At 33.6% G+C, this 14574-nt stretch overlaps 1 protein-coding gene across 12 annotated transcripts in view; it reads left to right on the top strand.

Annotated features, from left to right (window-relative positions):
• The window catches only part of ATG10 (autophagy related 10), a 307667-nt gene that overhangs the window by 115563 nt on the left and 177530 nt on the right, over positions 1 to 14574 (top strand). Inside the window, exon 1 of one of the 12 annotated variants that reach the window (XM_078365890.1) lies at positions 11555 to 11768. The exons of the other annotated variants lie outside the window; for them this stretch is intronic. Within the exon in view, the coding sequence (XP_078222016.1) occupies positions 11679 to 11768 (90 nt within the window). The 5' untranslated portion in view covers positions 11555 to 11678. Of the gene's footprint in view, positions 1 to 11554; positions 11769 to 14574 lie in introns of those variants that run through there. 12 annotated transcript variants of the gene reach the window in all.

Here is a 14574-nt window from a genome sequence, read left to right as displayed (position 1 = left end):
TTCAGGTCATTCAGAATTGAGCAAGACTTGTAGAAACAGTCATAGCTGCAGGAACAGTATGAGTTCACAAGTGCTGAATAGAGAGTTGTTCTTCTTTTTGAGATGGAGTCTTGCTTTGTCGCCAGGCTGGAGTGCAGGGGCAATCTCAGCTCACTGCAACCTCCGCCTCCTTGGTTCAAGTGATTCTTCTGCCTCAGCCTCCCCAGTAGCTGGGACCACAGGCGCCTGCCACCACGCCCGGCTAATTTTTTTGTATTTTTAGTAGAGACGGGGTTCCACCATGGCCAGGATGGTCTCGATCTCTTGACCTCGTGACCTGCCCGCCTCGGCCTCCCAAAGTGCTGGGATTACAGGTGTAAGCCACCATGCCCAGCTGAGAGTTCTTCTTTAAGTGGTCCCCAACAAGTCAGCCTGATGCAATTGCATGGGTCTTTGTCCAACTCACCCACAACATTTAGACTTGTGGACAGCATTGAAGTAAAATAAAAATATGAACTTTATAAAAGCAATAAAATAGCATCACATCTTGAATTTAATTTAGATTTAACCAGGGACTTGAACCGATATGAACCATGAACCAAAAGCTGGGCAAAACTACTAATTTGCTGATCTTTCTTTTCCTACCAAAAGGAAGAGAGAAAGCTATCAGAGTGGTTCACACTGCAACTTCACTTAGGTTTCTGTTTTCTCAGATTATTCATTATAAAAGATGCTAGAAGCTCTAAATATTTGTCAGCCAAACTTGAATATGGTATTTAGTTGGAAAAAACTTTATCTCTAAAAAAGGAATGGATGCAGTTTGTCCCTATTTCATGGTAGCCTGGTAATTTTTTAAAAATTAAATTGATTGGATAAAAGATTGATAAACATATTTAATAATTAACTTAAATTATAATTTAAGTAGTGAATAATTTTAGTTATGATGTAACTTAAAGGATATTGGTATAATTATTAATTTAGAAAATGTTTAGTACATTAATATATGTATATTTAAACATTTCTGTATTTTTTTTATCAATAGAATGACATAGGCACAGAGAACTCTTAATTTATAGCAACTAAACCTACAGAAAATTAATAGTGACAATGAAGATAATATCCAAATGTTTGGCATTGTGTATGTTAGATTGCATCTTTTGTTCAGAAAATAGTTACATAGCTCTTCTAAAGTCAATAATAATAATCATAAACAAGATAATCCCATCAGCACAAGTCAGTCTTACTCTGTATATTAATTTAGCATAGTATTACATTTAGTAAACTATCATTAATCATAAATATGTTTTTACATGTGCATATTTAAGGTCTTTAAAATTTGCAATCTTGGTTTTTCTGAAGGGCTAAGGTAAAAGACATTCATTTCAAATTTGAAAAGCAGCATAATCAGTCTTTTGAACCTACTGCAATCAATATCTATGCAAATAGGATGCTTATGGAATTTACACTGCTTTGTCAATCACTCACTAGTCAAGTTCCCACCTTACTCTCAATGTACTAACAGATTTTTTCTTTTTTAAAGAGACAGTAATTTCTTTTTTGTTTTTCGTTTCTTTTTTGGAGCCAGAGTCTCAATCTGTCGCCCAGACTGGAGTGCAATGGCATGATCTCGGCTCACTGCAATCTTGGCCTCCCAGGTTCAAGCCATTCTCCTGCCTCAGCCTCCTGAGTAACTGGGATTATAGGTGCCGGCCACCATGCTCTGTTAATTTTTGTATTTTTAGTAGAGACAGGGTTTCACCATGTTGGCTAGGCTGGTCTTGAACGCCTGACCTCAGGTGATCTGCTTGCCTTGGGCTCCAAAAGTGCTGGGGTTACAGGTGTGAGCTGCCGGGCTGACCCAGTGATTTCTTCTTTCTGAGTATTTGTTATATAAATGGGTGCTGTTGTTTTGATTGCCTACCCCCCGCCACCTTTTCCCTGAATAAGTACTCAGCTCCACTGTGTCAGCTCATACTGCCAGTCTCTCTCTCTAGGTGGTAGTAGCTGGGGAAGGGGGCTTCCTGAACTCCACCCACTGGGCTTTCCATGGCTCAGTAGTTGGCTCCTGAATTCTTAGAAAGAGGAACAGATCTTTGGGAATTCAGAGCTGCTTGAACCAGCATCCCCAGAGCATTCATCATTTGCTTCCTGCCCACTAGGAGAGAGATCTTCAGTGGATAACTGAAGGGCTCTGTCTTTTGCCTTGATCATGTCATCTTAAGTTCTATACTTATGTTAAAGAGAAAAAGGAAAGGCTGAACATATGCAAGACAGGGAAAGTCTGGTTTAATGGCACTTCCAGTACATAAAACAAAACAAGAACTAGATTTTTTTTGACTCTCTATACTTACAGTATGAGTCTTCAGTCTAGAGGAATGCTGAAGAAGCTAATGCATAAGGCTGTCTTGTTATGGGAAAAAAGGAAGTTAATAATTCCCCTATTCTTTGAACTGGTCAGATATCCCATCTGGTGGATTGCATTTTAAGCTGTATTATGAAGCATTTAAGAAAGATTCCAAGTAACTTCAACCTGTATAGAAAAGGATGACTCAGATGGTGAGGAAGCTAAAAATTTATTTTTAAAGTAGAGAGGATATAGGTAAAATGTGATGTTGCTCTTCAAATATTAAAAACTTTTCCATAGTCTCAGTATGTGAGTTAGGAATTGAGTTCCTAATTAAGTTGTGGATAACAAGAATATACACATAAGGGTTGTTCTTTTATGTAAACAAAGTCTGGAGGTAGTAAAGCAGCTGCATTAAGTCATTGAGTACTCCAACTTTGATATCCTACATGTATGATTATTTCCATCTTCAAGATCACCTCATGCCAAGTTGCTCAGACTCTTGAAATCACATCCATTTTCCAGATAGCAGGCAGAAGGGTGGGTTTGGTGTGGAGGAGGTACTTCTCTTTTTAAAGAAGACTTTCTAGAATTTCCCTTTCTACTTAACATCTTTTTTGGCCACAACTTGGACTTGTAGCCACACCAATTGCCCAGAATTCTATTATTAGGGAAGAAGGAGGACAATGGATATTGAGAGGCAAAAAGCTCTCATCATGTCTAAACTCAGAAGGCAGAATGGATCTGTAGGTAGCAGTTCAAAGAGTTACATTTTACTAAATATAGAGAAGAATTTCCTAATAGTTTCATCTGCCCCAAATTGAATGTGCTTTTTTAGAGGTACTGATGTCACTGTTGTTGAACCTTCAAAAGCAGCTGGTAAATTGCTTATTAGGGAAGTTTTAGGGAGAGACCTGATTTGTAGTTTTTTCCAATACTATGTGCCAGGACTATTTCAATATACATATGCAGAACCCATGCTGAGTTTTAGTTTGATTAACTTTTCTTATAAGAGATTTTGATAAAATAAGATTTCTGTTTACTACAATCAATAATGAGAAATCTTCCTTAAAGTGAACACTTAGTGCAGAAGTCTTGTTTTCATATTGTGCAGATGCCAGCATATTCTTGTAATGGAAGGCACTATTGAAATAAGATTCTGTGGACACATACTGACTTCACACACTTAGCAGTCTTTCTGATACATAAGTTGTGTGCCTTATGACTTTTATTATTGAATAATTTGTTACAGGAAAGATTTGATCAATTGACTCAAATATCACTTAATATAGCTGTAAAATAGATACCTTTTAAGATTTGTGGCATGTGAAATGTATAGCCTTAGTCTTATTTTGTGGTGGACTTTTATTGTCCTGAGTTGTTTCAGTTATATATATGTTTCTTCAGAAAATATTAATTAAGATGTTGGTTTGGTGTGTATTTTGGATTTGTATTTATAATTCTCTAATTAAGAGATCTAGACATATTAGAATTATGTAATTTTAGACTTTTGTAATTTTAGACCGTAGTGTCCTTCCCTGCCTCAGGAGTCTGTAGGAAGCAGACTGAAAGTACTCCAGTACATTTAAGGCTGTGCTCATTCTTGCTGACACAGATAATATTAAGTAAACACAATAGTTATTGAAAATCTACTTCAATAGAAACAGGAGAAAATCTATTATTTAACAAATTAGAAAAATGCCATAGATAAAAGAAACATCATTTTAGAGATTCTAAACAGGTAAACCAAGTATCAGTAAGAACACAATGACAAACACTGTTGAATTGGGCTCTTTTAAAGACTTAAATAACTCTTCCAATACATAAAAAGACCAGCCACACATAAATTGGCCTATATACATTTTCAAGGCATGCTTTTGACCATCCTTCCTACTAGTGTTTAGCTGATGCCCTAACCTTCTAATACATATTCAACCATGTACAGTTCAGCTGTGCTTTGTGGAAAAAACTGTTGGATCCTAGCTGCTTAATCCACCTCTTCCTTGGCATCCAAGCCTCATTTTGCACCCAATTTTAATACTTTTCATTTGAGGAATCCTAACTTGATCCTTGGATGAAATATTTAACTAGTATAATATGCACTGTGTTGAATTGAACCATGTTTTCTAAATACAACAATTTATTTTTTTAGGGAGGAGATAAGAGTAAAAAAAGAGGGATTGATTATTTGTCTTTTTCTTTCCACCTTCCCAACTCATCCCTAAGAAAAAAAGGGCCAACTTTCTTCTGCCACTTTTTATTTATAAAATTTTGCACAAATAACTCATCTAGGGCTCAGGTTGTTTATCTGTAGACAAGGACAATAATACCTATTATCTAAGGGTTATGACAAATTTAATAAGAATGTTTTGATCTTTTTCTGTGTTCTTGATCTAGTAAAATGTAAAATAATTTTATTTGTAAAGCTTTTATCACAGCACCTGATACACATTGATCAAAAAACTGTTGATTTCTTTTGTATTTTAAAATGAAGTCCTAACGTAGCAGGGACCCCACTAAGCCAAAAGTTCCCACGCTTTATCCCATGGACCTCTAAGCTTAGCGTCCCCTTGCTGTGCTTGTGGTTTTGGGATTCACTCTTACATAAACCTGTGTGCCCTCTCTCTCTTCTTTTTCTACCATTTATGTGTGGCTTGTTAATAGTTATATTTCTTATCTTCCCTCCTTCATGCTGCTTCCCACTTGTCCTGTTCCCCCTGCCCCCAAAGACTTACCTTTAGAAACCCATACTAAGTTATGAATGTATGCCTTGGGTGGGCTTCAATTGCTCTCCACATCTTCTGCCTACGAGTTTTTTCAAAAGCCTGATGAGAGTTCATAAAGTGATCCTGCTCATGCAAACAATACTTGATCAAGAAACAGGACTTTACCAGTACTCAGGACTCTCTCTTGACATTTTCAGTCACTACCTGCTCCCAACAGTCACTAGTGATGGACTTCTTACACTAAAATTTATTTTTCCTCTTTCTTCTTAACCTTACGTTAATCGTACATATTATTTCATGTCTTCTTTTGTGTAAAATTCATCAGACTTGCATGTACTTATTTGCTCATTCTGCTTGCTATATCTAGTTCCATTATGCAAATATACCATGTTTTGTTTATACAGTCTACAAAATGATAGTGGTTTATGTTCCTTCCATTTTTTTGGCTATTATGAAAAGTACTGCTATGAACATTCTTAAGTATCTTTTTTGGTGAACGTCTATACATATTTCTCTTGTGTTGTAGCTAGTATTGGAATTAATGAGTCATTGTGTATGTACATGTCTACCTTTAGTAGAGTCTGCAAACAATTTTCTAAGGTAATTGTAATAATTTATGTAATAATTTACTTGTCAAATAATTCTGAAAGAGTTTGTTATCTGTCCATAGGGTTAAGTGGGTGAACTCCACATTGGTATCTTCTCATCTTCTCTCTTGAAAATTAACTGTCAATTTTTAGATCATGCTGAAATACTTTTTTTCAGTTTTAGATGAACCTTTGTGCAATTATAAGTTATTAATATAAAAAAATTGATGCAAGTAATTTGTTTTTCTGAACCCTATTCAAACAACTGATTTAACATCAATTTTACAGCTAAATTAAGTAGTAATGTTAAAGGACCAGATTCCATACTGGTTTTGGTTGTCATGTTAGGATTAGCTGAAGGCAATAGAAAGAACAGAGTTACAATAATTTAAAACTCAATCGTTTTTTTCTTAAATATCATTATTTTATCAAATTATCTGTTCAGCAAGGATCTGACAAATAATACCTTTAGAGACCTGCTGATTTAAAGAAGAGACAACTTAAGTTTTATTGTGAAACCTATATATGAGACTATAATGAATTGTCTTATAGAAGTCTTTCGTTTTTATTTTCCAGAGGAAAAACACCTAGAATATAAAGTTATAGTCATTTAAATGTATTTTTGTTTCAAAATTTCTAGTATTTGTTGATGATGTAGGTGTTTTGAAATAAATGTAACATAGTTGAATTGGTTTTGTGCTCAGTTTATGTTGCATCAATCTAGAAATGACTGAGTTATTGTGGTGAACACCTAACAGTGTCAGTGTTTGATGTTACCACACACATGCACATAATGACGTCAATAAAGTGGGAGCCCAGTTAATGGCTTTCTTCTTTACAGAGCTTGTTCAGTAGTTTGCTGCACTGATATTAGTTAATAGGGTAAATGGATTACTGTAAGAAATGCAAAAAGCATAGCTTTTATTGGATACTACTGTTTCTATTTTGCAATAAACCACATCATACATTTCCTGTGTTCATTCATCATTGGGTTTATATCATGTTAAATGAAAATGAATCACATTTTCTGAATATTTTTCTTCCACACTTCGAAATGTCTCTTTAGATATTGTCTGCCAGCTAATTTACAGCTCTGAAACCTTGTTGTATCATTTGGAATAGAGCATTTGATTATTTAAAGTGGAACGAATCATTGCTTGATAAAGAATTGCTGTTAAGTCTTTTGGGATGTAAGAATTTCTTTGCTGCAGTCATATATGTAACTGTATATTTCAATGAAAATGCCCTCTGAACGTTAGAGGACATATTCATGAATTGAAATTTTAAAAACAACTCTAATGATTTGACAGCTTTGCTCAAAAACAGAAGCTCAGCATTTTAGAGGTTGCCATGTACTGGATGAGTCACAGTGAGCCTGGGAATACCCTTCTGTATTCTGACTCTCTTTTCCCCTCTTCTTTGTGCCTGGCTGCCATTGTCCTATGGCACCCACCTAACGGAGTGGTACCCACTCACCAGCCAGGCTTCAATTCTGTCAGTTGCAGATGCTAACAGTCAAGAATCTTGGCACAAGAATGCCAATAGTAGCTTACTGCAGTGGCTAAACCCTTATTCTTATTCACATGGAGATTTCTTAGGGAAAAATGATTTTCAAGCTATGCAGAATAGACTAAAAATACAGTTTTGACTTTCTGATACCTGATTTCAATAAACATTTTTAATGTCTAAGAATTAAGCATGGAATTAATATTTTTATACATTATTTGAAAGTAACTATAATCAGATCAAATATAGTGACTATTTTTCCTATTTGGCTTCTTCTGACTAAACTGTTGCATTTAATATTACTGCACTTCATTTTTATGGATAATCAAGAATGTGCATGAAACCTTAATTTCCAGCATAGAGGATAATTGCTTAGTAATCATTTGCTTTCTTTGAAACATAACTGCATATAAACTAAGAGAAAGAGCTATATTTAAAAATGGCATTGAAATGTACATAAGATCAAATAGCATATGAAAAATATACTCACCTTGGTGTTATTTTACAACCTTTTACCTCAGTAACAAAGTGGACCTTTCTAATTCACCTGTTTAGTCACGGGATCATAGCAGCTTGCTCATCACTAGTGGTCTGAAGCTGTATTTGAGAGGTTTCCAATAGAGCCTACAGTGTTATGTCATTTGCTCAGTAACTGAAGTAGCTTCAGCATGCACACCTCTAAACTGCATGAATCCACTGGCTTTTCTACTTGCCTGTGGTTTACTGTTGTTCTTTGTTTCATTTACCAGGGTGAGATCTCATTTAACATGTTTTAGATTACAGAAGTTTTATAGTAGAGCTAAAAGCATATAAAACAAGAATTTATTAGAAAGGACACTGATCTTTAACAGCCTCTGCTGGTCTCAGGTTAATTTTACTATGGTATCATTTTCTTAACAATGGAATGTCATAATCTATATCATAGCTCTTGTACACATATATGCAAAACAATTAAACTATAGTGTGTGAATATGCATTGCCTGATTCCCACCTGATTTTCCTACCCCCTTCTATGAGCAAGCAGATGGCCATTTTATAGTAAGGTAAGTGGAGGAAAAAAGAGAAGTAATGAAGGGCAATTTGAGCAGTAAGTGTACTGTGGTATCCGTGAGACCCTTCTCCAACTTCATGTGATAGCATGCAGTATAGAAAAGGTTCTTTCAGCAAGTGTTTAGGAAAATATGTTCCAAAAGATCTGCATAACATTAGTGTAACCAAGTGTTCCTCTCTCTGGCTTCCTGTTTTGGAATTAAATGCCTTCAGGGTACTCAGAATAACTCTGTTTAGGAACACAAGAAGAATTTAACCTCTTATGTTCCTAATCAGTTTTTTAAAAAAATAAAGATTAATTAGAAAGCAAAAAGGTCCTATTCTACTTTGCTTCTCAACAGTTTCAGCTAAAAATTAAAACTTGATATATAAAGTAGGTGGTTTAGTTAGAAAACAAAGGTATAAGCAAGAATTCTGACAAAATTATTATCATCAAAATTGTAAGATCAGTTTTTTCTCTGTAAACAAATTTCATAGAGAGACCTTTTTACATGTAGGATTATTTCCAAATGAACTCAATGGAAGATTTCTTCTCTGAGTGTTTGCAGGAGGTATAAAAGGAGCAGCTAAGCTGAATCAATGTTTACTTCTTTGTGGTGTTATTGTTCAACATTCTTAAGTTGCTTCTGCAAAGCCAGCAGAGGGAGCACCAAACAATATTTTTGTTTACCTTAAAGCTTATAATGTATTTTCATTTGCATTAAAAAATGCCTACAATGAATAATTTGTTGATTTTACCTTTTTACTATATAGTTTTAACTTCTCTGAAATTAAAAGACTTGGGGGGCCTTATTTATGCAATTTAATTCTACAAACATTCAGTAAATGCTTACTGTATGTAAGACTTGATGCGTGTTGGAGAGTCAAAGTTGAATACTCCACAGGTTCTATTCTGCAGTAATTTATAATTTAGTTGGAGAGAAAGAAATGTAAAGATCCTCTCCATACAAGGCAGAAGGATAATGAAAGTAGAATATGGGCTAATTCTTAGTAAAAAACAACTGGGGATATTATGGAGAAGGAGATATTTGAATTGGACCTTGAATAAAAGGTTTCCAAAAATGGAAATTCTAGACTGTAGGAGCAGCATAAATGCAGGGTGTACTTAGAACAAGACAATTCTAGGCCTGGGGCTGAATAGAACCTGGATGATAGAGGGTATGTGTACTGGGAGGTGAGGTCAGAATGCTAAGGTAGAGTTAGATAGTGGAACACCTTGAAATCCATGCTAAGTGCTTTTGAGTTTATTCTGTTGTCAAATGAGAGCAAAATGCACACCATTTGAAGGATACAAATAATGTTTTGATTAAAGAATTCTTGTTTTAGAGTGAAAGGTTGCCTGGAGGACTGAGAGATTAAAGATTGGACATTTTTATACTAGGTAAGGTCAGACATTATTTCATCGTGGCTAATAACAATAATGTTTGTAGTAATACCTTTCATTTGTATTTGTGTGTATACATGTACTACCTTTCATTTGTATTTATGTGTATACAAATATTTGAATTTGTGTATATACATACATATTTATATATGTATCTGTAGAGAACCCTAGACACCTATATATATGTGCTTATATATACACACATAGTATATACAATAATATAGTTCTTATATATTTGTATACATATCATACATGTATATATGAGTATGTATAACATATGTGTATATATCTCATATATATGTGTGCATATATATCTCTTGAGATGATCCCATGATTTGAATATTTATATTCAAAATGTTAAGTAATATGTATATGAGGTCTCATAGCAAATTCAGAACTGAGGTAGTACTCACATTCTAGTATGTCTGAGTCTAAGCTTGATATTCTTTTTATCATATTATGCTGTTTTTGCATTATATGATGTCAGTGTTGATAGGAAGGATGGAATGTGCATCAGAGACATTACAAAGGTATAAAATATGTAAACACAAGGCAGAGGAGGGAGTCGAAGACAGCATTCAAATTTTCAATCTATATGACCGGGAAGCAGGAATGGTATTGCCATTGCCCCCATATATGTAAGGGAAGGAACAGGTAGGGGAATGGGATGAGAAACAGGCATGGGGGAGAAGATAATTCAGTTTTGGCATGTCATATTTGAGATCCTGAGGGCATTCTTATAGAAATATGTAGCACATACTTTAAATTTTAGATTTGGAGCCCAGAAGAAAAGACAGAGCTAGAGCTTGAGAATGGATGATATATTTCAGAGAATGTGTATAGACTAAGAAGAGAAATGAAATGAGAGCCTAATCTTGGTGGAAGCCTACATATAGGAGGCTAAGGAAAGACAGAAGGAGCCTGCACAAACTCTGACAGAGATGAGAGTGGTCAGGAGAATGTTCTGTTTATCAGTCAGCAAATATTTGCATTCCTGCTGTGTGCAAGACCTTTGCTTAGAATGTGGAAGAGGGTGCTGTAGCAGAATCAACTGTTGCAGGGGACAGTTTAAGATGGGAACTGAGGAAAAGTCATTAGGTTTGTTCACTCAAAAGATCAGACTTCCTAAATATGCACAGAGCTTTAGTTGTGCACTAAAATACAAAGTAGACTTCCACCTCATGACTCAGTTTATGAGAAGTTAAAAGATCCCAGAGAACTCACAAGATGGCCTGAAATCTGTGAACTCTAACTTTGTTATCCAAGAGAGTTGTTTGTGGATCAAACTTACTATTTTAGTTTCCAAAAGCTGTATAATGTTCTTGTAAGCATGATTTCTTATCTTTATTACCACTTATTTTATTTTTTATGACTAAAAAATTAGTATTTTTTAAATGATATTGTTCACTATAAAAAAATTCAAATACAAAAAGGGGATTAAAATATTACCCCTCAAATAACCACAATACATTAGATAACCAGAAATAGAATTTTCTTCCCTTTCTAATTCTTCCCTCCTTCCCTTCCTTCTTTCCCTCCTATTGATCTGCTGATCATACTATGCCTGTTATTTTAAATAAAAAGTATTAAAATCTTTTTACTTACATTTATAAAAAGGAAACAAAAAGTACCAAATCGAATTGTAGAACTTTGAATTAAGTGCTTCTTTACTACAAGCAATAGTAGTTATGTCAGAAGATCTGTCTAAAGTTAAGAAAAGAGATTATGATAAAAATTAACAAGTTATGGTTTTAGGAGACATAATTTCTGTTTAGACGATATACATTGATCTGTTTTGAAAGATGCTTACATATACTCCACCTTCTTCCCTTTCCTATTTCTGTTTGTTAAAATGGTATTTTTACTTATCAAACTTTATAACATTTACATGGACTTAATTTTGTAATTAATGCCTATAGTTGTTTTAATTTTAATTCCATATTTAACTGGAATATATTTAACTGGAATTAGTCCTCACCATAATTTTTTACCTTGACTTTTTCTAACCCAAAATTTTAATTGTGACTCATATTTTAATTGTCTAGTTTCTATCAAGTAGAATTCTCCAGGAAAGTCTTCTGGGTGACTGCTTCGTGTCATGGATGTCTTCTGTTGTATGGTGTACAGACATCTTGCTTATGCTGACTGCTCTCAAGTCATGCTTTCTTATCTTCAGAACTCTACAGCTGCTGGTCAGTTATTCTCTGGTCATGAAAGTTACAGTGGAGTGTGAGGCTAGACTAATAGTTCTCAGTTTTGTATGTGATTTTCTGTTTTCATTCCTTTAAAAAAATTTTCTTTGTCTCCTTTCAATTTTAATGTTATAAACAAATGGAAAATGAATTAAATCTAACCCTTATTTCATAGTGTGCCCCAGAAAAAATACGAGATAGACTGAATAATTACACGTTTAAAGTAAAACTGTAGAACTAGTTGATGAAAACACTGGTGATCATCCTCAAATCTTTCTCAAATGGTCTCAAGATAGAAATGATGAAGTGATGATCTATAAGTTTTTCTATAACAAAGAGAAAACCCAGAAAACATAAAGAAACCAAAATACTAATGAGAAAGGAAAAATTACAATAGGTAAAACATTTACAACAAGTGATATAGAATGGATATTTGTGTTCATGTATATGTTTTGTTCATGGTCAAACTAACATTACAAAAGAAAAGTAGTTAAAGGGCATACAGTGGAAAAATTCAAAAGAAGAGAAAACTACTCATTTATTATAAATGTAAAGGTAAACTTTTGATAAATCAGAAAGAATTTTTTTCTGTTTTGAACACAGGTTTTCTTATAAGTAATTACATATATTGGCTTAAATAAACATGAGCATCTCTTCAAGCTATTAATTCCATGGTTTGGGATGTGTATGTATTATCTTTGCTGTCAGATTGTTCCTTCCTTCATAATTACAAGAAAGATGTCTTATGCATCTTTCTGCTCTTCATCAGGCAGGTAGAGGTCCTGAAATAAAAATTTATTAAATGACAATAATTTGAATTTTTTTAAAAAATAATGTTTGTTAACCATTATTTAAAAAATATATTTGAGGGGTATTTGAATCTTTTATATAGATACTTTAATTGTGACAGGCCTTTTTTCAGATTTTGGGGGGTAATTTGGTCTTCTGTTGAGAATTCTGATTAATGCATTTTATTCCTTCCATAGAAAAATTTATTATTTTATATATCTGATAAATACCTAAATCTCATTTTCAAAATTCTATTTTTGTTAATTTTACTAAATGGTGATACGCAGTATTGCACTTTAAGATCCTGATTCCCACGAATTGCAAGAAGAATTTTATTTATGCATGATTTGTTGGACATTAGTGCTGTGATTATTAAGAATCTTCAAAATAATCAATTGTAACGTGAAATGACAAAACTATGGCATAAACATGCATTTTACATATATGGTTAAAATTTGGTGATAATTGATCATTTTTGTCATGTTAAGTAGGGAAACTAGATTTTCTTAAATCAAGGTACATATTTAAAGTGATAAGATGATTTTACTGGCTTCATAACAGCAAACTTTGTTTGGAGAACCATATTGTGAAAGTGGTTAGTGATATTAAAATTGGTATCAGCCTTGGGGTATCAGACGTTTTTATTTTTAACTTTTATGCAGATATAGTTATTAAAATGTACATTTCAAGTACACATTTTGAGTGTGTTTAAAAGTATTTTTGAATTATTTCCATTTGAGAAGTAAGAAGCTAGGTTTGTTAGTTATTAATCCAAATATAGTAATATAGCTTATTTTATTGATCTTTCTATGATTTTTAAATTAGGAGTGAGAAAAGTCACACAAGCAGTTTGTTGACATATTGCAATCCATATGTGTGCTTTTTTGATAAGGAAGGTATAGCATATACTATTCCTCCAGAACGTTTAGCACCAGATTTATGATTTTTCTAATTTGGTTTGTAGCTTGCCAAAGAGCATGTGAGTGCATATTTGATCAGAAGCATATTTTGCCTTGAATCAGATGAAGAATACTTAATGAGTCAATGCTAAGAAGCAATGCAGAGAAGATTGCAGACTAGCAAACTAAAAAGGCTTTAAAATAGCTTAATGTGAACTATAATAGAGATAAAGTAATATTATATAAAAAGTCAAATTTTTCAGTTTTTCATGTTCATCCCCTTAATAACATTCTCTGTCATAACCATTAGGAATGATATTTTATATTTATGTGATGCAACTTGCATTTTCAGTCAGATGAAGACTTATTTCAAGTGTATTGTACTTACTATCTCTTGGGAGCTGGAAAGAAGCTAGTTCTATGTGAGAGATGCCAATAGCCCTACTCCCTCTAGCAGGCCTCCCTCTAACAATGAGTGCTAGAAATTACTAGTTAAAATTAATTGAGTTTTTTTGCTTGTTTGGTAAGAAAAATTATCTCTTTGTTTTGACTTATATTTGTTTATCAGTAAAACTAGAAATTTTTCCTGTTTACTTAGCTGTTTGCATTTTTTCTTTCATAAATTGCTTATCCTTGTTCTTTGTCCATTTTTCTCTTAAGGTACTAACTTCTTACCGGTTTATGAGATTATTAAGGATGTACTTTGTTTTGTATGTTACAAATATTTTGCCTTGTTTTTGTACTTTGATTTTGTTTGTTTTTAGGCATACATAATTTAAAAAATAATTATAGTAAAATCTAATAATTATTTAGTCTATGATTTTTTTCTTTGTTAGGATTTGAAAGACCTGCATCAACCCTACATTATATAAATTTTCCTTTCTTTTGGGACTGTGATGTAAGAGGGAGTAATCAGGCAAAGGCTTTATGTTGCTTGGCTTAAATAAATTATAGGGAATTGCCTTTGTTGGACTGTGGTTCTTATTTATAATGACTTACTTTCAAGTATCTTATATGTGTGATTGCCTGTTTTACCTCAGGCTGGGGAGGGCTCTCCTGAAGTACAGGAAGTGTCCTTCCACTTTCTGTTCTTTCCTCCTTGCTACTTATTCTCTGCC

Source organism: Callithrix jacchus, chromosome 2 (assembly GCF_049354715.1).
Source record: "Callithrix jacchus isolate 240 chromosome 2, calJac240_pri, whole genome shotgun sequence".
Taxonomy (NCBI): domain Eukaryota; kingdom Metazoa; phylum Chordata; class Mammalia; order Primates; family Cebidae; genus Callithrix; species Callithrix jacchus.
Note: the sequence above shows the minus strand (reverse complement) of the source record. Positions and strands in the feature narration are given on the sequence as shown.